This window comes from Lachnellula hyalina (assembly GCF_007821495.1).
Source record: "Lachnellula hyalina strain CBS 185.66 chromosome Unknown contig00024, whole genome shotgun sequence".
Classification (NCBI taxonomy): domain Eukaryota; kingdom Fungi; phylum Ascomycota; class Leotiomycetes; order Helotiales; family Lachnaceae; genus Lachnellula; species Lachnellula hyalina.
In genome coordinates this window covers 251,994-279,893 of record NW_022157138.1, presented here as the reverse complement: position 1 = coordinate 279,893, position 27,900 = coordinate 251,994, and the positions used below count along the sequence as shown (strand labels likewise).

Genomic DNA, 27,900 nt, shown 5'->3' with positions numbered 1-27,900 from the left:
TATATATATATATATACCTGCTTTTAGTCTTGGAAATCATGAATCTTGGGGAAAAGTCAATCTGTCGCTCGCTGACTGTAGCGATGCGATGTGATGTGTGCTTGCCGATCCAAACTTCTCCGCATTATTCGAATTTCACTACAGTCACAACAGAGTCGCTGATTCGATGAATGTTACTCCCTACCGTTGGATTCATCCCATTTCGGCTCGGCGCCAATTTCTCGCAGATGAGCCAACATGCGATGAATACCACGCCTCCTCCAGTTCAGCAGGTGCCGAAGAAAGGACCGGTTAGCACTCAGAAGCGACGACGACGACGACTTGACGGCACGGAGAGGGCAAGTCAAATTGGCAAGTGGGGATGCCTTGAGTTCTGCGATAAAGTCTTAAAGGTTGACGCGTACGAGTACAGTAATGAGTTATTTCTTTGCTTTCTTGCTACGCTTGACCAAGTTACAGTATCGACGAGAACTCAATAATAGCCTTGAAAAGAAGGCAGGTGGGGAATGTCAGGTCATCCAACACTGATCAGTAGTATTTCACCGAGTAGTGTAGCCAATTATTGCAGGTGTTTTCCTCTGCATCTCCAACTCGATGAATCTTTCCAACGTCCGCCTGGCATCAGTGGAGTACCTGGAGTACTTTCTCCTCGACGTTTATCCTAGTAGGCAGAAAATATCCTATTGGTGTGGTGTTTGTGCTGAAAACTGAGCTCATGTTTGGTGGTGGTGACGCGCAATGTTTTAGTACCGCACCGCATCCGCCCACCGACGCGGCCTTAGCCGGGAGAAATGGAGCTTAAATTCCACTTGCCCCTGGAGCTAGACTGCTAGACTCAGGAACAGCCTTCTGGTTCGCTTTCCAAAATGACGCTTGTGTGAACTATGCAAGCCATCTTCTGCACTATGAAGTCTTTGTGCATGCGCCCATTTTCGTCTTTGTTGTGTGGCAGTAACCATGTCCATCCAACCAACACGTAATGCACATTTCTACATTCTTTTACGAAGAGATCTCCTATGAAGGGAGACCGCAAATCACGTGGAATATCCATCACATGACGTATCTGTACTCCCTTACCAGCTGCCTCATATTCTCATTATTTCTTTTGTCCATCCCGTTCGAGTCTGACCCTGGGAATTCTTATCTCATATCTATTACATATGCCGTACTTCGGGATCCGAACTGCGTGACGCACACGCGCTGTCCATCAAACGGCCAGCTGAACAACATCAGCCTGGCACAACATCAGACGAAAGCGCTTCCAAGTACAATATCATCCGGCTATCTTTCATTCCTGACCATACACACCGCCTTCTCTTCCCCCTCGTAAACTGAAATAGGCTTTCGTGACACGTAAAATATAGACTCGTACAATCCTAATAGTTACACTGAATACGAGAGCTGCCCATGATTCCAAAGATCTGATCTCGCAGACCCGATTGTGCCTCTGGGCCCCGATAGATACGTCAAAGCCATCATTTGCCACAGTTTCTAAGTTCACCGCCGAAGGTTCTTTGCAATTCGAAGATTCCTAATTCGGCTTCACAGCCTACCTGTAGTACGGTAGGCGAACCCCTGTTATACATGTACTATGCGACTTTACGAAAATATTGTACTACTATAATGTAGTCATTAGGTCCTCTCACTCAACACGGGACTTCTAGAGGACAACATGGCATCCACGTTTCGGGAGCGCGAAGGAACAAAAACACATGCCTGAATGTACCTAGCCGTTGTGCTACTTAGCTGATGTTGTGGAGGAAAGAGCCAGTGCGGGATTTACCAACCAGTGACATGAAGTCATAGAATGGATGCAACTCACACATGGAAATGTGAATATTCAAAAAAGGCATTCCACTCACCACGTTAGGTACAGAAATCAAAAAGACTCATACAGGAATATTAGAAGAGAAGATTCATTAAGTCTTAACAACAAACTTCCTCCTACTCCCCTTCTATCATCCTCTCCACCCTCTCAAACCCCACATATAACAGGAAGAAACTCGCCACTTCATCAAACGGTAATTTATTGAGCTTCGGAATCCGCTGTTTTGAATTCTCTTGAGAGACAGGAAATCTGCAAGCGAGGAACTGCAGCGTTCTTTCGAGTACGAGAGAATAAATAGATTTTGGTGATAGCATAGCATAGCACCTGTTATATGCCGCCAAGGTGCCAAGGCCCTACCCTACCTTAAGCCATTGTGAGGCAACTTCGGCAGTTTATTTTTACTACTCCGTATATACCTCGTATATGCCTAGGTAGGTATATCACGAAACAAGCAGGTTTCTTAACGAGACATTGGGCGAGGCGTGCATCACGCCTTGTGAACCTTTTGCTCTTTTAAATTTTGTTTGGTATTATGCTTTTCGACTGGGAGGGAGTCTGCAATATCTATTTTGTAATAGCGGATTTTTTCCCCTTGATCTTTGTTTGCATATTTCTGCGAATTTCTTTTTTAGCAAAGCATTCTCAACTGCATTTGGTGTCATGACAACATCAACATCTACCTACTCATCTTTATTATCAATGGGAAGGAGAGAGAGAGGAACGCGGCTTCGATTTTGCAATTGGAAGCGAGAAGTTTGCTTCCCTGTTAGGGGAAACGTGGACTGTTAGATAACTTGTTGTAGCTAGCTCTGGATATATCATCGTGGTGTCTTGTTTGTTAATTTGCAATGTGGCGGAGGCGATGGGCGTGGTCTTATATCGCTGTGTTGTACTTCTGCAGTCGTAGTATGAAGTGAAAAGGAGGCTGGCTCGCTTACCTGAGTACAGTACATGGCAGTTACAGTACAAAGGGCATCAAAATAAACTACCAAGCAAGCAGTTTAGAGGGTCGGCAGAATGAAAATCCTATTTGAACCCTAAAAGTGTAAGTACTGATTCTACTACCTTCCTGTAAGCTGGCAATGCTTCCAAGTCAAGTCCCTCCCTCCACTGTTCGTTCAACCGCTTCAGCATGACATTAGAACATCCCACCTAAACCTCCTTCGGCTTCCCATCCCCCCTTCAACGACTTTAAAATCTACTCCAACCACCAAACCATTTACCTGCCAGGCTTACTCTTGCTATACACTATCCCCTTCCCCCCCACATCCGCCATGGTAAACATGGCCTCAGCAGCCGGCCCAGGGAACTTCTCCCTCATATACGCAGCCACCATCTCCTGACCATTCGTAACGCCTCCTACAATCCACCCATATTAGTCAGTCCAGACATCTAGATTCCACATATTCAATCACTCACACCCCCTCTACTTAAACATCAATGCAAAAACAGTCCGTTCATCCTAGCTTACCACCACTCCAAACATTCCCATCCCGCACCCAACGTCGGCTATCATCCCACAACCGTCTCCGGAAACCGTTCCCTCAACGCAGGCCATCCATTTGCTCTCCTACCCTTCGGAACCCCGCTTTCGGTAAGTAGTAAACGGCCTGTGCAGATGCTCAACACGTCTGTTTTGCCTTGCGCTGCGTGGCCTCTGATGGATTCTAATTCCTGTGAGCCCAATACTTGATGCGGGGATGAGCAGGATATCAAGGGACCCGGGCTGTACGGATGAGGAGGTGGTGGTGCGTGGTAGTTTGAAAGTTGCGGAGGCGGTTAGGAGAATATGGGAGCCGGTGGTGGGCAGGGAGATTTAGGAGACTGAATTTAGGGTTGGGTCAGTTTCAGTTGTTGGAAAAAGGGGAAGAAAGATATGTTTGTTACTTGTGCATGGGGTGTCCAGTGAGATGAGGGGGGCTGGGAGGTTGCAGTCGGTGAGGTATTCGGGGGTCAGCATGTGGAAGAGGTCGATCGGAGACATATCTAGAAGTTGGCATTTGTGCGGGATGATCGAGAAGACACACCTTTTCCATACCTCCGTACGTCCAGGGTCCAATTTTGCGGTGGATATAGAGCTCAGATGCATCAAGTCGTCATTAGCGCCTGCTTGAGCACATTCAGCCCGGACTTCAAAACAGTTCATGAGAGCTTAACCTTCGGTTTTAACGGGATGGAGTCATTTCTATATCCAATACAAAGTTTTCCGCAATGCCAAGTTATTCTCAACTTGCAACAACACTACCCAGCTCCTCTAAACATCATTTATCACCAACAGCTTGCTAAAGGACAATAGCAAATCTTTCTCTCAAAAACTCTCCATAATACCAGAACACTACTGGGATCGGAGCTAGTAAGACACCAATAAATGCGAACAAGCTTATACCCCATCCGACTCCGTATTTTTCCAACAGCATGGGAGTGAACATCGGCACCACACCACCAACGAGACTCCTAAACAGTGCTCCAGCCGCCACAGCGCTCGCTGCATACTTCTCAAATGTATCGATATAATAATTTTGCAATGAATTGAAAATTACGACTTGACCGATTCCGTAGAAGTACGTAGCAGCGATAGAAACGAACCAATGGGTGTGAAGTTCGACAGCCCAGGCGAAGCAGAAGAGCGAGATGGGTATCAGAACAGCACCGATGTTGGCGAGTGGGAGACGGTATTCTGGTTTCGCCCCTCCGTGCTTCTTTGCTAGTCTGTTGTAAACAGTATCAATGCTAGGAACGAGAAACCAGACCGCCGTCAGGAATCCTAGGCCAGGGCCAAGATATACAAGTCCGACCTGGAGAGTGTTGAAGCCATACTTCTCGCCGTATATGGCTTGAAACTGGGTGTAGAGACTGTATGTTGTGGCAAATATGAGCGCTTGGTAGGTAGCCATAGCGATGACGATGGGTTGAGTGAACAGGATACGTATGGGGCGTTGAACAGAGTGGACAAGTCTGGTGGAAAGCGGTTCCTCACTTTCATCCTGGAAGAAGTAATTGCCACCCTCTGTTCTTTCGAGCTGTTTTTTGCGTTGGGCTAGAAGCACTGGAACGTAAGTCTCTCTGAGAAAAAAGAGTGCACCAGCGACTACGACGCTGCAGATTATGAAGAGGATCCAAAAGAGCCACTTTAAATCGAATCAGTACTTTGCTTCTCAGAAGTCTTTGAACAGGGGAATAAGGGGAATTCTTCCTACCGGCCATTCCAAGTTTTCCATAATGACTCCACCGAGCAAAGGTCCAATAGTCGGTCCTAGTAAGGGGCCTAATAGATACCACCCAAAGATACCAGCACGTTCAGTGGGTTCATACATATCACTGATTGTTCCTCCTCCATTCGCAATGCCAACACTTCCAAAGAAGCCCGCCAAAGTACGAGCGGTAATGAGAAGCGGTAAATTGGGTGCTAGTGCGGTAGGTATCTGAAGAAGCGCAAAAATAGTAAAGCAGATTAGGTACAAGGGCTTACGACCAAAAGTCTCCGACAGCGGTGCAAGAAGGCAAGGGCCAACACCAATCATAATAACAAATCCTGTTTGACATCCAATGACAGCGCTATTGGTGGCATGAAGGGACTTGGCAATCCGGTCTATTCCAGGAGTGAAAATACTGCTGGCCAACGGGCTAAGAACTGCATGGTTGTTAGGTGGCTGAGAAGAGATGGCTGTATCGGCATAAACATATTTCAAGTCGTTGACTTGGTCGAACGATTGACATCTCTCAATGAATGAACATCCTCAGACTTAACGACTTGATATTTGGCCACATCTTATTCCACGGCAAGGATCAGATGACTTACTGGACATGCTTGCAATCACCGCGATATTGGATAATTTCTTCCATTCCGGCCAATCTCGCGGATGTGATCTATCTTTTGTGGAAAGGACTACCTCCTAAAAAGACCCATGTAAGAAGAAATGCGAGTTTCTGTAAAATCGCTGGAACCTACTTGTCTTTCATCATAGGCAGAATCCCCATGTTCCTGGTCTCGTAGAAGTGGCGATGTTTCGCATTCTGCGCCAGGCATTATTTCAAAATTGTACTTGACTTCTTACTTCCTCTCAAGAAACTTGACCGTTGAAAAAAAGCAACAAGTAAGTATCAAGTGCAAGGATATGATGGTATAAAGAGAACACAGGAGAATGTAAATTCCGGAGGACAAGGAGGGCAATGATGACGAGGTACACTAAAGATAGCCATCATCATCTTAGGTCGAACGGCACACACCGCAAATTGTACATATAGTGCGAGAACCTGGGTATGTTATTCTGTTTCAGTGATAACACTTAATAACACTTGTTGATTTGGTAAAATAGCAATACGTTCGTTGACTTGCCTTCAAGCAAGAAGTTCAAGAGCCATTGGCATCGAAGAAAGCTGGCGTTGGATGCAAAAAGTGGACCCGCGAGCCACACGTGACACCGCGCGAGATCTAACGCGTTTGGGGGGCAGATGCCATGTTTCAATCCTTTCCAACTCAACAACGTTCATGCGACCGGCGTCCAGACACACAGAAGATCCGTTCATGGAGATTTGAAATGCGCTTTCGGTGACAGCTTTGTTGATGCCTCGATATTGCTACTACTGAGCCAATATGGGGAGCCTATTGGAGAAGAACTCCGAGTCGGTACGAAAGCGGATCGAGGCTCACAACTTCGAAAATGAGGAAGGCGACGAGTATGAGGGTTCCAAGTTTGGAGGATTTTCGGATTACTTCCGCCGCAAGAAGATAAAGCTTCAGAATCTGGACGCAGAGGTCCGGTCATCGTCCGTTGGCAAACCACAAATCTTCCGAGGTATCGTGGCGCAAGTAAATGGGTATACCCAACCATCATTGAACGATCTCCATCATCTCATTGTCAGTCATGGCGGTGGGTTCATGCAATATCTTGACGGAAAGACGACAGTCACTCATATCATCGCTGCGAATCTAACCCCGAAGAAGGCTATCGAATTTCGTAGGTATCGAATCGTCAAGCCGGCGTGGGTTGTGGATAGCGTGAAAGCTGGGAAGCTGTTACCATGGGACTCTTACCGGGTACTCGATGAAGGGTCCGGTCAACGTTTACTAGGATTCGACGAAGGTCGAATGGTTAGTCAGGCCAATACCCAGCAAAGGGGCTACCGGGACCAAACGAGTACCAGTTGGTACACGAGCCAAGTCAAAAATGTCGCAGATGATATAGACGATGATGAGGGAGCCCATTTCCCGAGTACTCAATCAGTCGCTTTCAACGGAACAGGGACTTATATGAATGATTCTCCGGACCAACCGAGGGAAAGCATCGAAGCCGCCGCAGAGAAGCTAAAAGGTATTCCTGACGAGAATCCCGTCTCATCTGGGAACTTTGAGGTCACATCATCGTTGGAAGATGCATTGAACCATGTAGTAGCTGGTGAGAATCCAACACCCGAGACACTGGTAACAGAGACAAAAGTCGAGGACATACCCCCTCACATGAGGACGCCGTCTGAAGCTGGAGCCGGTATAATAGAGAACCCACTACCCGAAGATGCTACCCCTTCCGCCCTTCCCACTCCAGAAGTTCACTCACGTTCTCGCAAGCGACCCCATGACATTGAGATGGAATCTCCTTCCAAGAAAGCCAAAATACTGACTGCTGAAGAGCACAATGCGATTTTACTGGCAGACCCGCATATCAGGAAATCATCGACAGCCAATCCAGAATTTATCAAACAGTACTATTCAGAGTCTCGTCTGCATCACCTATCAACCTGGAAATCCGATCTCAAATCTCGCTTTCAACAAATGGCAGCCGAGAAATCAGCTTCGCAGCGGCAGCACGTCAAACGTAAACCAGGCGCCAGAAGATACATCATGCATGTAGATTTCGACAGCTTCTTCTGTGCAGTCTCCCTCAAAAGCGCGCCAGAGTATGTTGACAAGCCAGCGGTAGTAGCCCATGGAAGCGGTACTGGGTCTGAAATCGCTAGCTGCAACTACCCTGCGCGCGAGTTTGGTGTCAAAAATGGAATGTGGATGAAGAACGCTTTAAAGCTGTGTTCAAACATCAAAGTCCTTCCTTACGACTTTCCTGCTTACGAAGAAGCTAGTGAAGGTTTCTACGAGGCTATTCTGGACGTTGGGGGTGTTGTGCAAAGTGTTAGTGTTGACGAGGCCCTCGTCGATATCACTTTTCTGTGCCTACCTGCGGGTGGCACTAATGGATTTGGGATCGAGGAGGGCAGTATCTGGCGTGAGCAGGAGAAAGCGGATGAGATCGCTCACAATCTTCGATCACGAATCAAGGAAAAGACGGGATGTGCGGTCTCAGTTGGAATAGGTGGGAATATTCTTTTAGCAAAAGTGGCACTCCGAAAGGCCAAACCTGCGGGACAACACCAAATCAAACCCGAGGAAGTGTTGGACTTCATTGGGGAGCTGACTATCCAGAGTCTGCCAGGAGTCGCTTACAGCATTGGAGGGAAATTAGAGGAAATCGGGGTGAGGTTTGTCAAAGACGTTCGTCAATTGAACAAGGATCGTTTAATGACAGTTCTTGGGCCTAAAACCGGAGAGAAGATCTGGGACTATTCTCGTGGTATCGACAGAACCGAAGTTGGAGAGCAAGTTCTCCGCAAGTCGGTATCTGCCGAAGTCAACTGGGGAATCAGATTTATATCCCAGCCTGAAGCCGAAGAATTTGTTCAAAACCTCTGCATTGAGTTGCAACGTCGCCTTATCGAGCAAAGAGTAAGGGGGAGACAGCTCACTATGAAAATTATGAAAAAAGCAGCAGATGCACCGCTAGACCCGCCAAAACATCTGGGACATGGGAAATGTGACACTTACAACAAGAGTATCGTTCTCGGAGTAGCTACGAACAGTGCTGAAGTCATCGGACGCGAGGCAATCTCTGTACTCCGCAGTTACGGATTTTCACCTGGAGAGCTTCGTGGTCTTGGTGTTCAAATGACGAAGTTAGATCCTGTCAAGTTTGCCGGTAATGCTGTCGTGGAAGGCAGCCAAAGACGCATAAACTTTGGAGCACCTGCTACACCCAAATTAGTCAAGCAGGTCACCGAGGATCCTATTGATGATCCCATGACGCCAGAGCAGTCAAAAGCCACGCCTTCCTGTCGAGAGGGACCCGGTGTCACACTATTTAAGGATCAGATTGATGGGTCGGCTACCTTGGAGAAAACCAAATCGGCAGCTCCACGATGGCTGAAAAGCGATGACCCTATCGATGATTTGGAGAGCCCACAGAAAGCAAAAGCCACACCAGTTCATCCAGCAGCTGCAATTGCCAGAGCTAATGCTGCTGACCAAAGTGCCAAGAAGTTCTTGAACCTTACTGGTACCCAATTCATCATTCCCACGCAAATAGATCCAGCAGTGTTAGCGGAGCTCCCCCAAGACATAAGGTCTAAGCTCATGGCACAGCACAAAAGCAGACTTGTATCAAGAGACCAGCCTCTAGCTTTCAAATTACCTTCTCGGAGTCCAAGTCCTGAAGCGTCCAACGCACCTCTACCTTCACAACTCGACCCCGAAGTCTTCGATGCCCTCCCAGAAGAAATGAAAGCCGAAATCCTCGCCTCATACACAGCACACGCAGAACTTCCTCTCCCTCGAGCACAAAGCATCCTCCCCCAATCACCTCGTAAACCCCGCGCCCTCAAACGCACAACGCCAACCAAAACCCGCCGCGGACGGCCACGAAGGTTCGACGCTGCCCGCAAACAAGACGCCCACTCCAACTTCACACAGTCAAACTTTGTACCCCGTGACCCCTTCCGCGCACCCTCCGACTCGGAAGGCGACGAAATGCTAGACCCGGATTTCCTTTCGGCGCTGCCAGACGACATGCGCCAAGAAATCATCGACGAGCATCGACGGAAGCGTCTCGTTAAGAAAGGGGGGCTAGGCCTGCTGCCTCCCAAGAAGCGGAAAGTGCCTGAAGCTCCTGTATTAGGACAGCGGAGGATAAAGTTGCCACCCAAAGAGCGGAAACCGACGTTCACGACGCAGGAACTGAGTACGTTGCCGGAACTTAGGGAGACGCTGAGTGCGTGGCATAACGAGTTTGCGGGTGATGGGCCGCATCCTGAGGATGTAGCTGCTATGGAGCGGTATTTGCGGCGCGTTGTACTGTATGAGCGGGATGTGGGTAAGGTTGTTGGGGTTGTGAAGTGGATAACCTGGCTTATTGACGAGTCGCCCGACAATGAGGGGAAACGGGCTTGGGGAAAGGCGTTAGAGGGCGTTAAAGAGAAAGTGCAAGATGCGGTTCGGGAACGGGGGATTGGGGTAGTGGAATTATAATGGGTATTGTATCGTAATCGTATCTAAATCTAGGTATCTCTTGCTCTTCATCGAGCTCTCTATTGCTTCAAAACGCCTTGTATGCAAATCCCTACACGTATGTAGTACGCCTAAGAAATGTTCAGTATGCTCAGTCAGTATGCCCGCTAAATAAACACCAATCCAAACTCCCTGCCCATATAGATAGGTATGACTATCCCAAACCACCAGAAATGGATATATATAGACCCGATCCCTTAAACGCCTTTCTTCCCCCAGATCGAAACACATATCTCGTAAATGCAATACAATGCAATGCAATGCGGAATCCAAAATCCAAAGTCTAGAAAGAAAAAAGCATCAAGCCAAGCACAACAAGACGCCCAACGCGATCCCCAATGCCAAAACACTACTCGATAGAGGCTGCCGCACCGTAAACCCCGTCCCTTCTTTCGAGCTCTTCGCCTTGTACACAGTAAGCGCCAGCGATCCGCCGCAAACCTGTGAGCCATTGCCTGCACATGGTAAATTGCAGCTGGACTCGGGGAGTTTAGCGGATAGCGCCGAGAGGAGTTGCGAGCAATAGCATTCCCTGTTCTGGTATTAGAAAAATAGAAGAGGAAATCAAGAAGAGGAAATCAAGTTGTTGGAAGACGGGCGGCTTATATACTGCAATTGATTTCTTTGGATTTGGAGGGAGGGGGAAAGAGAGATGGGAGAGGCTAAGTAAGATGGAGGCCAAGTCAGAGAGAGGCTCACTTGGTATATTCCAACCCAGCAAACGCATAATTGCCACCTGCGCAATACGTCAAGCACGTATCGACCGTCATGAGCTCCAGCGACTCCGAGACGCCGCTATTCAGCGCGCGCAGCCCGTTGGTGTTGTTCCGGAGCGTCGTTTCGTTCTGGCAGCCTACGTATTCCCATTTCGTCGTGTCGGGGTATACACTCGCTGATGCAGTTGCAGTTGCAGTTGCAGTTGCGGCTGAGCTTGAGCTTGAGCTTGAAGAAGCTGAGCCTGTTGTTGTGCTACTGCTGCTTTGCGCGAGACATGCTTGTACCGCGACGAGGAACGCGATAAGGGTGAGTATGCGCACGGTGGGTATTGAGAATTCCATACCGTCCGTCCGGTGCTTGGTATGATGAGTAGAGGGGAGGACGGAGGGAGAGGGCGGAGGGAGGGAGGGTTGGGGGAACAGGTGTATATATGTTATATATTGAAAATAGACGGAAACGGAAATCTGGTTGGATCGAGTTCTCTTTTAAGGCTTGGAGCGGCCTGGGCTGCGCTGCCTGCATTCAGCAGCTGCGCCCGCGCCCATGGGGGCTCTTTTTTTAGTAAATTAGGAGGCTCCGACGGCTTACAGGGGTTTGACGTGCAGTAGCGACATGTTTTGGATGTCATGTTTGCAGGAGGGGAAGGCTGTCTCGGGCTGTGAAACGGAATCCTCGTGTAGCGATTGCGCAACTGAGGACAGTACAGTAGGTACGTAAGCATAAGCATGAGCATGAGGCTGATTTACGAGTTGTATGTTGAGGCATCCAACTCCTGAATAGCTAAGAGCTGGAGATGGAAGTTCATTTCAAGTCGACTTATGGTAAACCACCAAGAATGGCGAAAATTTAAAGTGAACCTATGAAACTCTAGAACCAGCACTACCTCATAACCATATCAACATATGCCCTTGAAAGACACGGGAGAAAGCTCTCTGGTAGAAAGCTGCTTTGTGTTCTAATAGGTGGTAGGAAAGGAAATTTTTGACGATTGCTTTGTTTAGCTTTGTTTTAGACGCAAAAGGTCTATTGATTGGTAGCTTAGGGCTACCTGCAAAGGTTTGCAAACTGGAGGTAGAACTGAATTTCATGTGAGCCGCGAACACTGCATAAAACCGCGATAAAAGCTGCTGAATCTGGCAATCAGAACCGTACTAGTCTGACCTCCTATTCTATGATTATTAACGTCTTGCCGAGATGTTGGTTTTGAGGCGTTGCCTTGCAATCTTGTCTGTTCCTAGCGCATCTCGAGGCGTTTAGTGATCTCGGGAATTCCCCCAACCCAACCCCAAAGCTTGTCCGACTCAAGTCAAGTCCCGCTTTGATGCTTCGTATAGTACGGATCCATCACACGGGGTAATACAGCAGGATAAGGTCGCCAAGGATCGAGATTGCGATTGCGATTGCGATTGTGAAGCATAAGCTGCACGTCCTCCCCATGTCTTGTTTCCTTGCCGTCTTACAAAGTATCGGTGATACTGTAGTTGTTCGGAATATTTTCCTGCATTTAATGAAAGGCGATGGCTGTCTAGCTATTTGCCGCAACTTTCCATCTCCCCTTTGTCCTAGCAAAATTGCTCTTTCCCTTTTACGATGCGTAACGTTCCTCTCCCATCTGTTATTGAATCCTGCCATATCGAGAAGCTGAATCTTCGGACTCTCTTCACCCGTGTCTATACTGCCGTCGAGTCTCCTTGGGCCCAAGGTGTATGTATGCACTTATTGTTATGTGAACCGATAGACGGAAAACGGCAGAGACACCCACCCTCCTACTCCATCTTCGCGGCTCGCAAGTACAGAGAACACCCTTTCCCTACATGTTATTTTTGGCAGATTCGAGAAGAAACCGTCTACTGCTTATTAGCTGAAGTCTCTATTTACATTCAGCTTAAAAGAATACTTCTGCAGGCGCTCTTTGAACTTGCTACTACCTTCTCGAGAAAGTTCGTGCCAAATAGCATAGGATACACAGAAGAGCTTGACATACCTACTATTAGTAAACGGGAAATCAAAGTTCTGCCAATGCAGAGCAGGAGCATGAGTAAAATAAAACTTCTCTTAGTGGTTGCTTGGATTTTCGGTTGGCTTTGAGGCAAGAAGGAACGTTCGCTGTCTGCCAACACTCCAGCTGGTTGATTGCACCTGCAATAAGTCTTACGTGGATTTGGTACCCGCAAGCCAAGAGCTGCCAATGAGAGTTGACAGATTTCCAATGGGAAGCAACGGCTATGCAACTCAGTAAGGCGACGACTAGCCGGTGCTCCTTTAGTATTGAAATGGTACTAAAAGATATTCAGGAGAGCAAGGCTTATGAGGAGAAAGCACAGTGCGGTAAACATTTGTTTCTCACAAAGAGACTTCTTGCCACAGCTTGACCATCGCATATTTCTTCGTTATTTTGTGCTAGAGAGTTCCTGTACTCAGGTTACCGATTTGTCAAGCCGGACCAATTCGTCCGTGGGATCCATGAGGCGGGGAGGGGAGTATGGTGAGGTGTTCTTTGAAGATCAACTCGCTCTTCAAACGTAATTCCGAGTGGTGTGTTCCTATAAATTACGAAGTAGCAAGTGTGATAGACACGGTGTGGATGAGTTGTTTTCATTTTGGGGAAGCGGAAGGTATACTTCGCAAAGTGGTCCCTCTCATACTTGTCCGCTGTGAGGCCTCCTGCGAGTCTCAAATAGCAGAAAGCACTCGAACCATCCAAATTTAGGGGAGTTCCCTAGATGATTGGTAGCAATTTCTCACCGTCGCGGCGTGGATTTACGACTGCCGATGATCGTGGGGGTCCTTTCAAAGCACGTGCAGATAATTACAGAACTTTACACCAGGCATTACTATCGGGATTATTATAGAGAGACCGACGTGGAAAATTTAAGTGGTCGGCCATATTTATCATTGGGTTTCACCGCTTTAAAAGTACTGTGATGATCTGAGTCGGTGTCGGTGTCTTTGGGAGATGTGATGTGCAACAAACAGCCCCCCTGCGGCTCTGCCCCTTTCCACTTTGCATGCATGAAGCAAGCAGGCAAACTCGCAGTGGACAGAGAAAGCGGCACTTAATATTATTACCATCAACTTTTGAGATCCCACCTGTCTGGGACATCGAAAACTTGGGTGTGGCGTTCGCGTTTTCTGTCTAGCGTGCGGCTGGCAAACAACATCGCGAGCTTTATCGGGACTTGGCGGAGTTGGGCGAGGGGAGGGGATCTCTGTTTCTGTTGTACAGTACGGGAGTACTGCACGCGCTGAGATTCGCAGGGCAGGCCTGTGCTGACACGGGAGTATTTTCCATGGGCAGAGGGTGATCAAACTGAAGATCATCTCAGTATTGAGCATCTTTTGTCAAGCTTTGTGAAAGAGCATCTCTCCTCAGATCAGGCTTCCTTTGAGGGTTGCCGCATGATTATACCACGTACCTCGAAAAAGTACGTGGTTATCGACAAGGCTACGGCTCCTCCAGGCTCCTGGCGATGTCATCACTTCAGTGCTGGGCACAGTCCTCTTGATGCATCTCCCTCCAGCCTCCTTTTGTTTGTCCCAAGACTCACAAGTCTCGGAATCGGGATCTGGTGAAACTTTGCCAACTTGAAATGAAGCTTTGCTGCTTGGAGAGGATGATTTGGAAGATCGTGTGTCATAGCGATGGCTATCTATCCACTCACTTAGTACTTACTTTACTGTACATACTTACATATTGCGCCAAAAGAAAGAGATCACGCTGCGCATGGTCGGAAGGTGGGGAAGCGGCCAGGGACGAAGAGATACTTCTATTTGTCTGGTTGAGACTTGAGAGAGCGTCAGACTCTCAGAGTATGCAGAGGGGGGCGGAGGGGCCTATCAGACGTTGCAGTTCCGGCGACTGGGCCCGAGTTTCTGCTACAGTATGCTTTGTTGCAGCAGTTTGCATGCAGATCTGGCAGCGGATTGGCTAGCCGAAGAACACTAGCTGCAACAACGGGAAAGGCTTTTTGATGATCGACATGACATGAGGTCATCATGGATTGGGGGGGGGGCGGAGGGGGGGGGGGTGTATGTCTATCAACTCTGACGCCGGAATCCTGTGAGTGGAAAGTTGCAAGCATCTTTTTACGGAGGTATGGGCAAAGACTCAACGCCAAGGAGGAAACAAAACACAGGAGAGGGTGGAGACGGAGACGGAGACTTTTCAAAAGGGAGCACTGCACTGCACTACTTACTCGCTGCATGGCAAACAGAAGTGTGCATGATGACTTTCGATAGCCTGCAGTAGTAGAGAAAGATTCAGGAGTTTGACTCCGACCATGTGGAATTGGGCTTCTGAGTAAACTCAGCCAAAGAATCCGCCGCCCCTGAAAGCCACACATTCTCGCTCCCACCTGTGAAGAAAGAGTGGAGCACAGGACGGCCACGAGACCTTTTTTGAGCCGAAATGTAGTGGCCCCGCCGACCGACTTTGAGCCGAACGAGGGAGGGATATGTGAGAAAAGTAAAGATAAGGTAGGAGGTACTGTAGGTACTGTACTGTAGGTAGATGTGGTATATACAAGAATAGAAGCATCATAAAATCATCATTAAATGACCGTATCCATAAGTTCCAGTACTTGTTCGTCTTCGTGTCCGCGGCATTGAGAATAGTACAAATGCGTACTCTACGACTCCACGGTTTACGAGTACCTGCCCACTCGTACGCTACGTGCAGCAATACCTCCGTACCTACTGTGCGCGCAGCAACCAATGACGCTTTCCTATCATGGATCTTTTACCGGGTGTCGTTTTGGTGGAGCCTTCACGCGATCGGCGGGTTCCCCATTCATTCTCTTTGGCTCTGTTTGGGTTTTGAAATCCGCCGCCTGCATCGCTCAATCCACGCCCCCTGCCTCTCACCACAACCCACTGCCCTTGACTCTGCTTAAGGGTCCACACACCCTCACTCACCCTCACTCTAATTTATTTCCACCAGAACTTCACAGCCCCCAAAAAGCACTTCCTCGACAGTCAACAATCGTTGATAAACCACACGCGATTCAATGAATTTCACCTCTCAGCCCTCCCTCTCCGAGACCTAAGCCTTCTTTCTTTCTTTCTATCTATCCTTCCTTCCTTGAAAGAAAAAAAAAAAAGAATCATCCACAAAAACACTCGCCAGCCAAACAAACAAAAATATCAACTTGAGCATGTCCGCCTCCGCCGTCCCCAACATCGCCGAACCCGCAAACCCACAAGACAGTTCCTCCTCGTCCTCCACCGCCTCCCTAAATGAAGAACTACCACAGAAGCTACGCCGCCCCAAGATGACATCGCGCAAATCAAGCGGCACCATCATCATACCCCGCGAGACGGCCAAGGTGGAGTTGAACTGCAGCGACGAGGTCTTCGATGAGGATGATGCCCGCGCCATGAGCCCGAGGCGCAGCGAGCAGGATCTAGAGAAGATGGGTCAGGATGCCAGGGCGCAGCTTAATGAGTTCGTACTCCCTTGCTCTCTTCCCCTCTAAATTAAATCAAACGACATGTCCGTTTTCGTTTCAAATAAACCCAAGAACAAGACAACCATTCATTCATTCCATCCACCCATTCCTAACAACCCCCCCTCAACAGACACGCAAAGATTTTACAGAAATCTCTACTCGAGATCTTCAATCGCATCGAGGCCGTCAAGGAAGAGCATGACAAGCTGGACAACAACAATAAGTTCCTGCAGAAGTATATTGGGGATTTGATGTCGACGTCCAAGATTACGGCAACTGGTGCGAGTGGGAGGAAGAAGTGAAGTGAAGATTGATTTGAGCAGAGAAGCGAAAATGAATTCGAGCAGAGGAGAGAACGAAAGAGAAGAAGAGAGAAGAGAAGCTTACATATGAACATACGCAATAGGGTGGTAATCTGGGTGTTGCAGGCATAGCTGAGGCGTATTGTTTTGTTTTTTGTTTATTCGGAGCACAGCACAGCACGGTACGGATACGCATTTGACTTTTGAGGGCATTAAGCGTGGGCGTCTACATTTCACAACATACCCGATCGACGATTCACCAAATATCAAGATCTCAAGACATCAGAACCAGAAGATAGAGCGGCGGCTTTAGAACATGTCGTCGGAGACAGGAGGCTTGACTCATCATGAAGAGAATGTATTTATAGGTCTCTAACAATGATAGCACTTTAATTTATCATCCTTCCATCATCGTACCAACCATGATCCCATTGGTAAGACCATGTCCACCTCTTCCCTCCCTGAACATGGAAATTAATACTAAACAGCTTGAACCAAGCATGGCACTTTTCGCTAAATATGCATAGGCAAACCACAAGTACTCATACGATCAACAGTACAAACATCCTCTAAACATTCTCAATACCCCCAAGAATCTTTCTCTCGCCTTCCTTCGAATCCTGCTTTGCAACTCTAACAGAGACCTTCCTGATCGATGGAGAGGATCGTGGTTCATCCTCATCATCAATTACCTTGGAAGCCGCTGGGGTAATGACACGCTGTCTTTTGATGCCACTGTGATTTTCCGTGGCGATTTGCAGGGAGGCTTTGCGAGTGAGAACAACTTCCGAAGGGTTTACGGTCGACTCGAGAGGCGGTGGTTGGACATTATTGTGCTTGCTCTTGACGCTGTTTATGATCGAAGCTTCGATTCGAGTTGACGTCGGTCTCACTAAATATGTATTAGGTGCTGGTGGCGTGTATTTGACAGTTACCGACTGTGAACTTACAACTGGGATCAATTTCCAACTTGACTGATGGCTGTCTTGCTCCTGCTGTCTTAGCTCGAAAGGTGTGGGCATTGGGTAATTCCGAAAGTGGGGTGCCAGCTCCGTTCTGAGGAGTATTGACAGGAGCAGCAGGCATAGGCGCAGAAAGAGCCTCGCAGATTGATTCGTACGCCCCGGCCATTTGCAGGGACTCAAATCGACGATCTTGCTTCTCTGTAAGAATCATTGGATCAGAAACATTACGGCTGGCACTGGCGCGAGTATTTGAGTTGGAGTAGTCTCCCATGGAGACATCTGAAGATGGTTGGCGCCAACCGATAAATGCAGAGTGGACAGGCTCGGTGAAAGGATCAAAGGTTGTCTGTTTGGGAAAATTTGGCGGAGGAGGGAACATGGAGCCAATGGTGGAATTGCTTGCACCACCGGCTTCTCGTGGATTAGTTGTGTGACGTGGAGAGTGGCTGTGAGCGTCGATGATATCGGATACCTTTCTTGGAGAGAATTGTTGGGAATAATATGGTCCAACAAGTGATACCTGTCGCCACATGGACTCATTTGGCCAAGCAATGGAAGAAGTCTCGAGTACGTCTAAAAGTAATTAGCTCGGGTCGTATCATGGTGTGGTGCGAATCCAGCGGCACTCAAGGGAGCGCCATTAGGAGGACTTACCGAGCGGAGCATGTTGGAAGGAGAAAGACACAATGTTCTTGACACGTTCGAAGGGATATGTGAGGTTGTCTCGAGAGAATCCCTCTGCAATAACAATTTTTATGCGGCCAAGATCATCTCCAGCATTCCAATAGCTTTGCGACAAAAGCTCTTTATGGAAGGTAGGGAACTTCAATTTCTCAAACTCACCTTGTTTGTCGAGGTCTGTAGTCAGTCAGCAGCCATTCAGATCACAGAAAATGACTGAGGTACCGATGCTGATATCAATGATGGTAGGCCAAGGTCCATTCTGATCAAACCATTTAGATCTGTATGTCATACAAGTTAGCGGAATTAACAAGGGTATTGTGGGGATTGTTTAGGTTCCTACCCTGAAATGCTTCCATCGATGAAGACGCGGGCTTCAAACATGACATGGTCCAAAGGCTTTTGTAAGCTAGTGACATATCGGCTGATCTCTGGATTTTGCCAGGAGTGTATAGAGATGCGGAAGGGAGAGCCTGCAGCTAAACCTGGGATGAACGAAGTAACAGTCGGAAGCAGATGTGGGTTGGTTTGAGATGAGTGGGATTCTGTTCAAGTCAGAATGTAAATAGACAATCAAGAGACGATGAGATCACCTTGATCTTGAATCACCTGGCAAGCGGCTTTGAACTCTTGCAAAGGGATCTTGGATTGGTCTGGGAAGACGAGGACATCCCAGTTTTGGTACCGCATCTTGAAATGCTTGGCAGGTTAATGGCTTCTCTTTGGCAAACAAAAGTAGTACTTCGGATCAAAAGAGAAGCTTCAGATGGAACTCCAACTGAAGTTTGGTGTGTATTTGGAACAAGTTGGTTGAGCTGCAACATGCGTGAAACGAGGAAAGAGAAAGTATGGTTTTTAGTCAGGAAAGAGCAAGACACAATCTTATGGAAGGCGCAACGTTTAGACGGGAACCAAAAAGGGAAGGAGCTATAAGTACTTTGCAACGCCTCATGCAGTCCAAAAGGACAAAATCCGGAAGGGAAAGAACCGATACAGTCTCGCCGTAGACACAAAAAAGCGGCACTTTCAATGTTCCAAGCCAGGTTGGACGTCTCCTAATATTTAGTACGGATTTTTCTCCACCGCAAGATAGTTGACTATTGTTGAGATCTAACCCGCTATGTCTGTATTGGACAACTCAACTTTGACTTGAAGGTCAAGCCAGAGTCAATGCCGTTTGGAAGAAATTAAAGATAAAACCACTGTTCGCAATGATGTTAGAAATGCAAGGCTGCTCTTCTTCTATCATATGGTTTATCAATTTCTGAAGAGGCATATACGCTTCATCGAATGTGTTCAATTGCGAATCACTAGACTTCCTATTTACAACCATGCTTGAGCATTTCTCTACACAGCATCCCCAGACTTATGTGCCTAAATAATAGTCAGTAATTGTCATGCATAGCACTCATATTCGACTTACCCGTAATGCATTTGGACCCCCCAGTTCCCGCTCAAGTCCATCTTCATACTCCTTTGGTGCAGATGGTTTGTCTGGATAGTAAAGCGAGACAACTCCGGAAAACCCAAAGACAGTCAGAATAAAGGCGCCAAGTTGTAACGCTCCCTTGCCTGGCTTTACCCATGTGTACTCTTCCGGCGAGAACATTCCCATAATATCAGCGTCCTCATGAACTGGTTCTCCATAGTTTCGACGCTCTTGCTTGTCCCACCAGTCGGCATGCGGATCGCGGAATTGGCGCTTAATAGGAGGAGGGCTGATGTATCCGCCGTTCTGTCCAATGTGTTAGTTAATTGCTTATGGAGGGGGAGCTGGGATCGTATACCATGTCGGGGTCCTGAGCTGCAGTCTTGAGTTTGTGATATTAGCAGAAGTCCAAATACAAGCAATACTAGTAGATGAATGGGCAGTGGTTCTACGCACCAATTCAGGATAATCATAAGAAGCTGTTTGAGCGAATCGCTGTTGACCAAAGATTGCTCGTTGAGCAACCGGCAGAGCCGCTCGCAGTGGCCGTGCAGTTGCAATCCGCCGAGAGAGCATCTGCGAAGAGTGTTAGAGCAGCTACAGGGCAAGTAGATATCATGGTAGAGGATTGTACCTTGGTTTTGTGTCTTTGAAATGTCTTGAATGGTGACTTCCTACGTATCCCTCTCTCTCGCACTGTCGATGAGGTTACAAAGAGCTTGGCATCTCGCTTATGTAAGCCTGTCGCCCTATATGTAAAGCAGCAGCCATTCACGATGCAGCACAGCGAGCCATATAGTGCCGCTTTTTCTTCCTGCATGCATGCAACGCCTGGCTTCTTCCCGGGTTCTTCGTGATTTTCCCTCTTTGCGGCGTGTTGACAGCAATTTCATCAAATTGGCACTATTTCGTCAATACCCAGCGCAACTGACCTCTGGACATGCGCAAACTTTGTAGATGAGATATTCTCAACATTGCGCATCTGCCGAAGTTGTTTTTGTCCCCTCAAATGTTAACTTCATCACTATTACGGTAGTGCCTGGCCCCTCTTCTCATAGAAGTCATGACACGGAGCGCGTCAGATGCGCAAGAAAGTCAACCAAATTTCAGTATGCATCCCCACATCCCAACCACCACTAATCAAACAACTAATCTTGTCACTTATCAGACATACCTCCAAACGAAATTGAAGTCCCGTACACAAATGATCACCACACCGAGAAGGCTGAAGAGGAGGGTCCGCCAACTAAGAAGCGTCGAGTCAGCGAGACCACCCCGAATCCACGCAAGAAAATCGAGTCCCCTCCTTGGAAGACAGTCGTAGCAGAAGGCCCCACCTCCTTCACTCAGGATGGAAAGAGAAAATCGGGCAGAGTAAATGTGATACCCCTCGAGCTACAGCCACCATCCGATAAACGTCAGACGCGAGGCGCTCAGAAAACACACTCTACACAAGGTAAACACGCAAACACAAATGGATCGCCTCCAGCTCGAGATGCACCGTCCTCTTCAACCAAAGGGTCCAAGAAGCCAGTTCCTAGCACCGCCTCATTGCAAAAGTCACCGTCAAAGTCTGCAGGCTCCCCAAAACGATCCCATCGAAAGTCCATGCCCAGTGAACAAATAGCAACACCAGTCCGATCACACAAGAAGTCCTCAACACCGAAAATTCCACACTCTGCCCCGGTACAAACTCGTCCAGACAAGAAGCGACGTTCAGGACGAGTTGGTGAGATAACCCAAGACGAAGAAGCTAGACCCAGTCTACAGAAACTAGAAGCTCCATCTGGCGCGAGCCCCAAGACGACCCTTCCGAAAATCAAACTTCGAGTCAAACCCGCATCTTTGCCCTTGACACATCATGATTTAGTCCCGAAGAAGGCAAAGCTGTTTCCGACCTTAGAAGAGTACTTGGACTTAGCAAAAGATATAAATATTGCTAAAGGGGGACTCTGGAGTGTTGAAGATGGACCGAAATATACAGATGAATCGGTTAAGCAAGATGCCCGGATTCTCTTACGGATAGAGGAAGCTTGTAAACCAGGAGGCGTGCTGAGCCCCGAGACTTGTTCAGTTTTCGAGCCACCAGAACCGGATCATATTCCTCAGCAATACGGACATCAGGATCACTTGAATAAAGCCGCTCTAGAGTTTCGAAGGTTGATGCTCATAGAGCAAAGGAAGCATCGAGCGACAGCCAAGCGACTTGCGGAAGCATGTAGAGATGAATGGTATCGGAGACAGCCCAAGTCACTAGAGCAGCTGGAGGCCGAGGAAGCAAAGTCCACTGAATATCGATACAGAACTTTGATTAAAAGTCTCCAAGCTACATGGGCGAATGTACGAGCGGAAGTCAATCGTAGACGGGTAGTGGAATGGGAGGCACAGGAGCAAGCTCGAGTCCGTAAAGCGCTGAATGAAGCTGTAGACCTATCCACACAAAAATTACAGGCCCGCACAGCTCGCCCGGACTCGGAGATATTCACAGACGAGGAGAACAGTGAGGATGAAAGTGGTGCTTCTGATGGAGAAGAAAATCAAGGCCCTCAGTCCGGATCCCGGTCCGATGATGGAGAAAGTAACATGTCCTCAAGCGAATCAGAGGCGGAGGAGGAGCAGATATCGCCAGACGCGGTCGAGGATGAGCATTTGACACAGGAGCAACTTCAAGAGAAATATTCCGGTTTACCAACTATACCTCAGGTGGACGATGAAGAGATGTCTGATGCCCCCAGATCCGACACAGGTCAAGGACCGGATTTGGAAAACACATGCAGCGACAGCGATGAATCGATCGATATGGACGATGATATGGGCTCCAGCGATGAAGAACGTGATAGCGAAAATGGAGAAGAGGAAGAAAGTGAGGACGAGGAGGACGAAGATGGTGGATCAAGTAGCCTACTCGGCTTCCTCGCTCCTTCAGATGTGAAGTCATTGGAGCTGGATTCTGCGAAACCAGATTTAGAGTCTGTTACTGGCAACGCAGACATCGAAGAAGATGAGAGGTCTCTCGTACCGGATGCCGTTCATCAAGAGCCTTTGGAAGAGGGTGTCGTAGGCGAGATCGAACCGAGCGCCGCAAATAACAGTACGGAAGAGTTAGAAATTGTCAAGCAGGCACCCGAAGGGACGTCGACAAGCCCTGACCGTAGTAGTCAACCAACTCCGAGAACCACGGAAACAAGACCCTCTGAAATGGATTCGGCATCTTCAGTCGAGCTTCATCATAACAGTGGCCAAATCACTCAGAGTAGTACACCACAGCCCGGCTCCAACTTTAAGACCCCAGTGCCTTTCCTTCTGAGGGGCACTCTCAGAGAATATCAGCATCATGGTTTAGATTGGCTTGCGGGCCTTTATGCAAACAACACCAATGGTATCTTGGCTGATGAGATGGGTTTAGGCAAGACAATACAAACCATCGCTCTCCTAGCCCATCTTGCTTGCGAGCATGAAGTTTGGGGCCCTCACCTTGTCATTGTTCCAACAAGTGTTATACTCAATTGGGAAATGGAGTTTAAGAAATGGTGCCCCGGATTCAAAATCTTAACTTACTATGGCAGCCAAGAGGAGCGCAAGCGAAAGCGGCTCGGGTGGAAAACCGAAGACAAGTGGAATGTTTGCATTACCTCTTACCAGATCGTTCTTCGAGACGTTCAAGTATTCAAGCGTCGGCGCTGGCATTATATGATTCTCGACGAAGCACATAATATCAAAAACTTCCAGTCACAGCGGTGGCAAGCCATGTTGACATTCAACACTCGAGCAAGACTCCTCCTGACTGGAACTCCACTCCAGAACAATCTCACGGAACTCTGGTCCTTGCTCTACTTCTTGATGCCCGCAACTGCAAATGGCACGGATACGCAACAGAACATAAGCGGGTTTGCGAACTTGAGAGAATTTCAAGAGTGGTTCAAAAAGCCATCCGAACAAATTCTTGAGCACGGCCGAGATCAAATGGATTCGGAGTCCAAGGGAATCATCAGCAAACTTCACCAAGTTCTCCGTCCATACTTGTTAAGGAGACTGAAGGCAGACGTTGAAAAGCAGATGCCTGCAAAGTATGAACACGTAGAGTTTTGTCGTCTTTCTAAGAGACAACGAGAGTTGTACGACAGCTTCTTGAGTCGAGAGGATACTCGAGGCACTCTGGCTTCTGGCAATTACCTGTCCATCATCAACTGCTTGATGCAACTGAGAAAAGTATGCAATCATCCGGACCTTTTCCTAGATCGGCCAATTATGACCTCGTTCCCCATGGAAAAATCAGCTATCGCAGACTTTGAGATTAAGGAGCTCCTTGTACGTAGGCGTCTTCTCAAAGAAGATCCGATGAGTAAGGCAAGCTTGGAATTTCTGAACCTAGTTCCGACAAAGCACGAGCGTTTCTCTGGTGCTGTTACTGCACGAAGTGCTATGCTTACTGCTCAAGGCATGTTGATGGAAATGCGCGAAAGCCAGCGACACAGAGCCCAGAACGCCCTCACAAATCTTGACCCGTCTACCGCTAAATCAAACTTGGTATATCTGGAAAGTGCTTCGAGATGGGGCCGGTTTGAAGAGCTTCAGCATTGTGTCTATCTCAATGCTCTACGTCGACAACAGAAACCTATTTACGGAAAACAAATGATGGAACTGCTCACAATCGGCGTCAACGAACGACCTTTACAGCCTAAGCCTAAGCGTCGCAACCAGATGCTAACATGGCTGGAAAACAAATCGCCTACCCTGTCCTCCATGGTGCCAAGTCTCTCCCTGCGATCCGAAGAATTAGATGCTATTATCCGAAAATTTGCCTGTGTAACTCCTCCAGTTGTTGCCAGGGACATGACCCCACTAGCCCTTACACGCCGAGGAGTCAACACTGTCCAAACAGTTGTAGATAGTTCCACAAAAGATCCGTTCCACGAGGCACGAATGCGACTTTCCATTCAGTTCCCGGATAAGCGGCTGTTGCAATACGATTGTGGCAAGTTACAGACGCTGGCAAAACTACTTCGCAAGCTTCAAGCTGGGGGTCATCGTGCACTTATCTTCACCCAGATGACCAAGGTCTTGGACATTCTGGAGCAGTTCCTCAATATTCACGGACATAAGTACCTTCGTCTAGACGGCAGCACCAAGATTGAGCAGCGCCAGATTCTCACAGATCGCTTCAATAACGATACTCGTATTTTAGCCTTCATTCTTTCCAGTCGATCTGGCGGTCTAGGTATCAATTTGACGGGCGCCGACACTGTTATCTTCTATGATCTCGACTGGAATCCGGCTATGGATAAGCAATGCCAGGATAGATGCCATCGTATTGGTCAAACTCGGGACGTTCATATCTACCGTCTAGTCTCAGAACACACAATTGAAGCAAACATTTTGCGCAAGGCTAATCAAAAACGAATGCTTGACGATGTTGTTATTCAGGAGGGAGATTTTACGACAGATTACTTCAACAAGATGTCCGTACAGGATGTTCTCGGCGAAGAATCTTCTCTCCTAGATGGCGACGCGGCAGCCAGCGCTGCCATGGACCGAGTCTTAGGCGGGCCAGATAATAGCAAAGATGTCCAGCGAGTATTGGCGCAAGTAGAAGATCGAGAGGATGTCGTGGCTGCTAAAGTAGCTGAGCACGAGGTGCAAGAGACGGACGCCGCCGATTTCGATGAGAACGCTATTACTACGGCATCTGCAACACCAGCAGCCGCAGGGACGCCTCGTGATGATACCGAAGCACCTGGCGCTGATGAGACACCTGTGGTTGATGATGAGATGGTGTTGGACGATGAAGAAGAGCTCAATGCCTGGGGTGAAAGGGTTGAGTCTGCTGATGATTACATGCTAAAGTTCATGACGATGGAGCTTAAGGACACTCCAGTGGAAATTCCGAAAGACCGGAAGAAAGGAAGGGACAAGAGTCACCGCTCTCATAGAGCAAGGTAGCTGCTAGTTTGAGTATTTGTATAGTATCTTTTTTCTTTTCAAAATGGCGTTTCTGTTCTATTAGATGGGCAACGTGTATCATGAGCATCGGACGGCATGGCGTTAACGAAGGGCATACCTCATTTGAGTGCCAGAAGCAGGAAAATGAAAAGGGCTCCCAGGTCTTTCATATGGGCAAATTTGGTTAGACGCTCTCACAAGGGAGATGCGAAGGATACAACGAAATAATAATCAGTCATAATACCAACTTTTACGGATATTGCACGTTTTACCCAAACCCTTGCTATGGAAAGTCGGCTGTTGTTCCTACCCCTGCTTCTGCGAACCAGTCGAGCCAGTCACCTCTCGGAAACAATCGGAAATAATCCGGCATCTGCTCCATAAAAAGTCCATTGCTAGTGCTATTGGCCAGCGGTCCGATATATCCGACCTTTGCTACCATCACACATTATTCAGCGACATCAACTCAGCAAGGCTACCGAAAAGAAAATGCTGAACCATGCCATTTCAAGAATGGCATGGCCAACCACTCCCACTGTTGTAGTAGCTGATGACTTTGTTTAAATTCGCATCCTACTCTTCCTCATCCCTAAGTTTATTTACATTATATTTTCAGTATACTTTTCCAGTCCTGGAACCAAGGGGATCTCGTCTTCGCTGTTATTTTGAGGCTCGGAGATAACTCCGATCGTGACCAAGGCTTCACTTTACTTTACTTGTTCAGCCTTCCGAAGAAGCCGGCGGGGAGGCTGGGATCCGCACACCTCGGGTTTATACAAAGAGGGGTCATATATTTACGGAGTATACTCCGTACATTTGGTTCAGCGAGTGATTCGGTTGTGTCGCTCGCTGGCTGCGACCTGGATTGCTGCCAGTGCCTTCAAACAAGGATCAATTGCTCCCAGTTAGTCCAAATAGATAAATCACCCACCTGCTAAGCCCTCAAATCTCCACCCGTAGCTGCCTACATTTCACCGTCGATATGAATATCTCCCTTCCCCCAGTATCTCTAGCAGATCTGCCACCTGCTTACAACCAACTGGGGCACGAATTGGTCAAAGCAACAGCATTTCTCCTTATCCCAACCGAGCTTCTCTACTTCTCAATATACTTCCACATCAAGGGATTCCAGAAAGTCTACCAGGCGCTGACATTCCTCTCTCTTGGCGCATTCTGGCTCTCACCACAGGTTGCGGCAATCTCATGTGGCCCTGCACAATGCCTACAGAACTTCGCCAGTATGACCAAGACTAAACAGGCTCCATTACATAGTTTCACTGACAGTTTGTAGTTGCAATTGGGACCATGAAGCTCCTGGACATCTTTGCACGCCGGCACTCGACTCGAGCATACACAGGAGGAGGAAGAAAGCCTGCAGATTGGCTATTGTCTCTCATGATTTTGACAGAACTCCGATATGAGTCTTTTACTCCAAACCATATCCGCGTACCGAGGAACCAAGAGAACTTCAACGAACCATTGCAACTAGCTATTCATGTCGGAGTTTTTACTATCCTGCAATCGCTTCCGCAGAATATTCCAACGATTTTGGCTTTCGAAGTACAGTTGTCGATTTATATACTCTGGACTAGTATGCAACTCCTGCTGCGGTATAAAAGTAGCCCGGCTCTGTTCGGTCCTCTTTACTTGGCGGATAGTCTGTCAGGATTTTGGTAAGACTGCATTTGCATTTGCTCTAGCAGATCGAGTTCTAACTAAATCTTGAAGGTCCGAAACGTGGCACAACGCATTTGCCTCCCCATGCACATCCCTAGCATACCAACCACTCCGGTACGGCCTCCCAAAATATGGCGTACCTATTTGGATGGCACGCTCACTAGGAATCTTTGGAGCCTTCGGCCTCATGGCAGCGTTCCATGCTTATGCCCTTGCGCCCATCCTCAGCAAGCCAGAGATTACCCGAATCTGTCAATTCTTCTTGCTTAATGGAATAGCTACTGTTGCTGAGGCTGCGTGTGGGGGAAGAAGAGACATTGGGTGAAAGCTGTTCTGGCTTGGATCTTCGAGACGGCAGTATCCAGTTGGACGGCGGCGGGGATGAAATTCCCGAATGGGCTGTCTAAGATCCCCTGGAGGGACATCTGCAACGCTCCGCGTTATTGAGAAGAGGTGGAAGATTGCGATACGTTGATGAAAGATGGGATATGTTGCAATGACGGTTTTAGGTTGTAGTTAGTGTTATATACCCCTTTTTGTTTACCTTAATGATAATCCAAATTGTTCTCCGGATTGTTTGAAGCA

At 48.0% G+C, this 27,900-nt stretch overlaps 8 protein-coding genes across 8 annotated transcripts; 4 read left to right on the top strand and 4 right to left on the bottom strand.

Moving 5' to 3' along the window:
• Positions 1-4,110: 4,110 nt before the first annotated feature.
• Positions 4,111-5,855, bottom strand: prlG_1 (MFS transporter; the record flags this gene model as incomplete). Its single annotated transcript, XM_031146698.1, has 4 exons — positions 4,111-4,956; positions 5,026-5,459; positions 5,628-5,721; positions 5,778-5,855. The coding sequence occupies 4 exons, from the start codon at positions 5,853-5,855 to the stop codon at positions 4,111-4,113; spliced, it is 1,452 nt and encodes a 483-aa protein (XP_031007766.1).
• A 567-nt stretch (positions 5,856-6,422) lies between these two features.
• Positions 6,423-10,118, top strand: rev1 (DNA repair protein rev1; the record flags this gene model as incomplete). Its single annotated transcript, XM_031146697.1, has 1 exon — positions 6,423-10,118. The coding sequence occupies one exon, from the start codon at positions 6,423-6,425 to the stop codon at positions 10,116-10,118; it is 3,696 nt and encodes a 1,231-aa protein (XP_031007760.1).
• Positions 10,119-10,457: 339 nt separating this feature from the next.
• Positions 10,458-11,215, bottom strand: LHYA1_G001716 (putative fungistatic metabolite; the record flags this gene model as incomplete). Its single annotated transcript, XM_031146696.1, has 2 exons — positions 10,458-10,689; positions 10,857-11,215. The coding sequence occupies 2 exons, from the start codon at positions 11,213-11,215 to the stop codon at positions 10,458-10,460; spliced, it is 591 nt and encodes a 196-aa protein (XP_031007761.1).
• Positions 11,216-16,027: 4,812 nt separating this feature from the next.
• Positions 16,028-16,623, top strand: LHYA1_G001715 (uncharacterized protein; the record flags this gene model as incomplete). The annotated part of the gene is made up of 2 exons (XM_031146695.1): positions 16,028-16,317; positions 16,452-16,623. The coding sequence occupies 2 exons, from the start codon at positions 16,028-16,030 to the stop codon at positions 16,621-16,623; spliced, it is 462 nt and encodes a 153-aa protein (XP_031007762.1).
• A 569-nt stretch (positions 16,624-17,192) lies between these two features.
• Positions 17,193-18,959, bottom strand: LHYA1_G001714 (uncharacterized protein; the record flags this gene model as incomplete). Its single annotated transcript, XM_031146694.1, has 6 exons — positions 17,193-17,561; positions 17,599-18,161; positions 18,243-18,446; positions 18,495-18,550; positions 18,613-18,814; positions 18,863-18,959. 6 exons carry the CDS (start codon positions 18,957-18,959, stop codon positions 17,193-17,195), a joined length of 1,491 nt encoding a protein of 496 aa, XP_031007763.1.
• Positions 18,960-19,616: 657 nt separating this feature from the next.
• LHYA1_G001713 (uncharacterized protein) lies at positions 19,617-20,274 on the bottom strand (the record flags this gene model as incomplete). The annotated part of the gene is made up of 3 exons (XM_031146693.1): positions 19,617-19,643; positions 19,693-20,004; positions 20,155-20,274. 3 exons carry the CDS (start codon positions 20,272-20,274, stop codon positions 19,617-19,619), a joined length of 459 nt encoding a protein of 152 aa, XP_031007690.1.
• Positions 20,275-20,761: 487 nt separating this feature from the next.
• SWR1 (Helicase) lies at positions 20,762-25,638 on the top strand (the record flags this gene model as incomplete). The annotated part of the gene is made up of 2 exons (XM_031146692.1): positions 20,762-20,807; positions 20,867-25,638. The coding sequence occupies 2 exons, from the start codon at positions 20,762-20,764 to the stop codon at positions 25,636-25,638; spliced, it is 4,818 nt and encodes a 1,605-aa protein (XP_031007750.1).
• A 982-nt stretch (positions 25,639-26,620) lies between these two features.
• On the top strand, positions 26,621-27,640 carry LHYA1_G001711 (uncharacterized protein; the record flags this gene model as incomplete). The annotated part of the gene is made up of 3 exons (XM_031146691.1): positions 26,621-26,876; positions 26,930-27,311; positions 27,367-27,640. The coding sequence occupies 3 exons, from the start codon at positions 26,621-26,623 to the stop codon at positions 27,638-27,640; spliced, it is 912 nt and encodes a 303-aa protein (XP_031007764.1).
• Between the last annotated feature and the right edge of the window lie 260 nt (positions 27,641-27,900).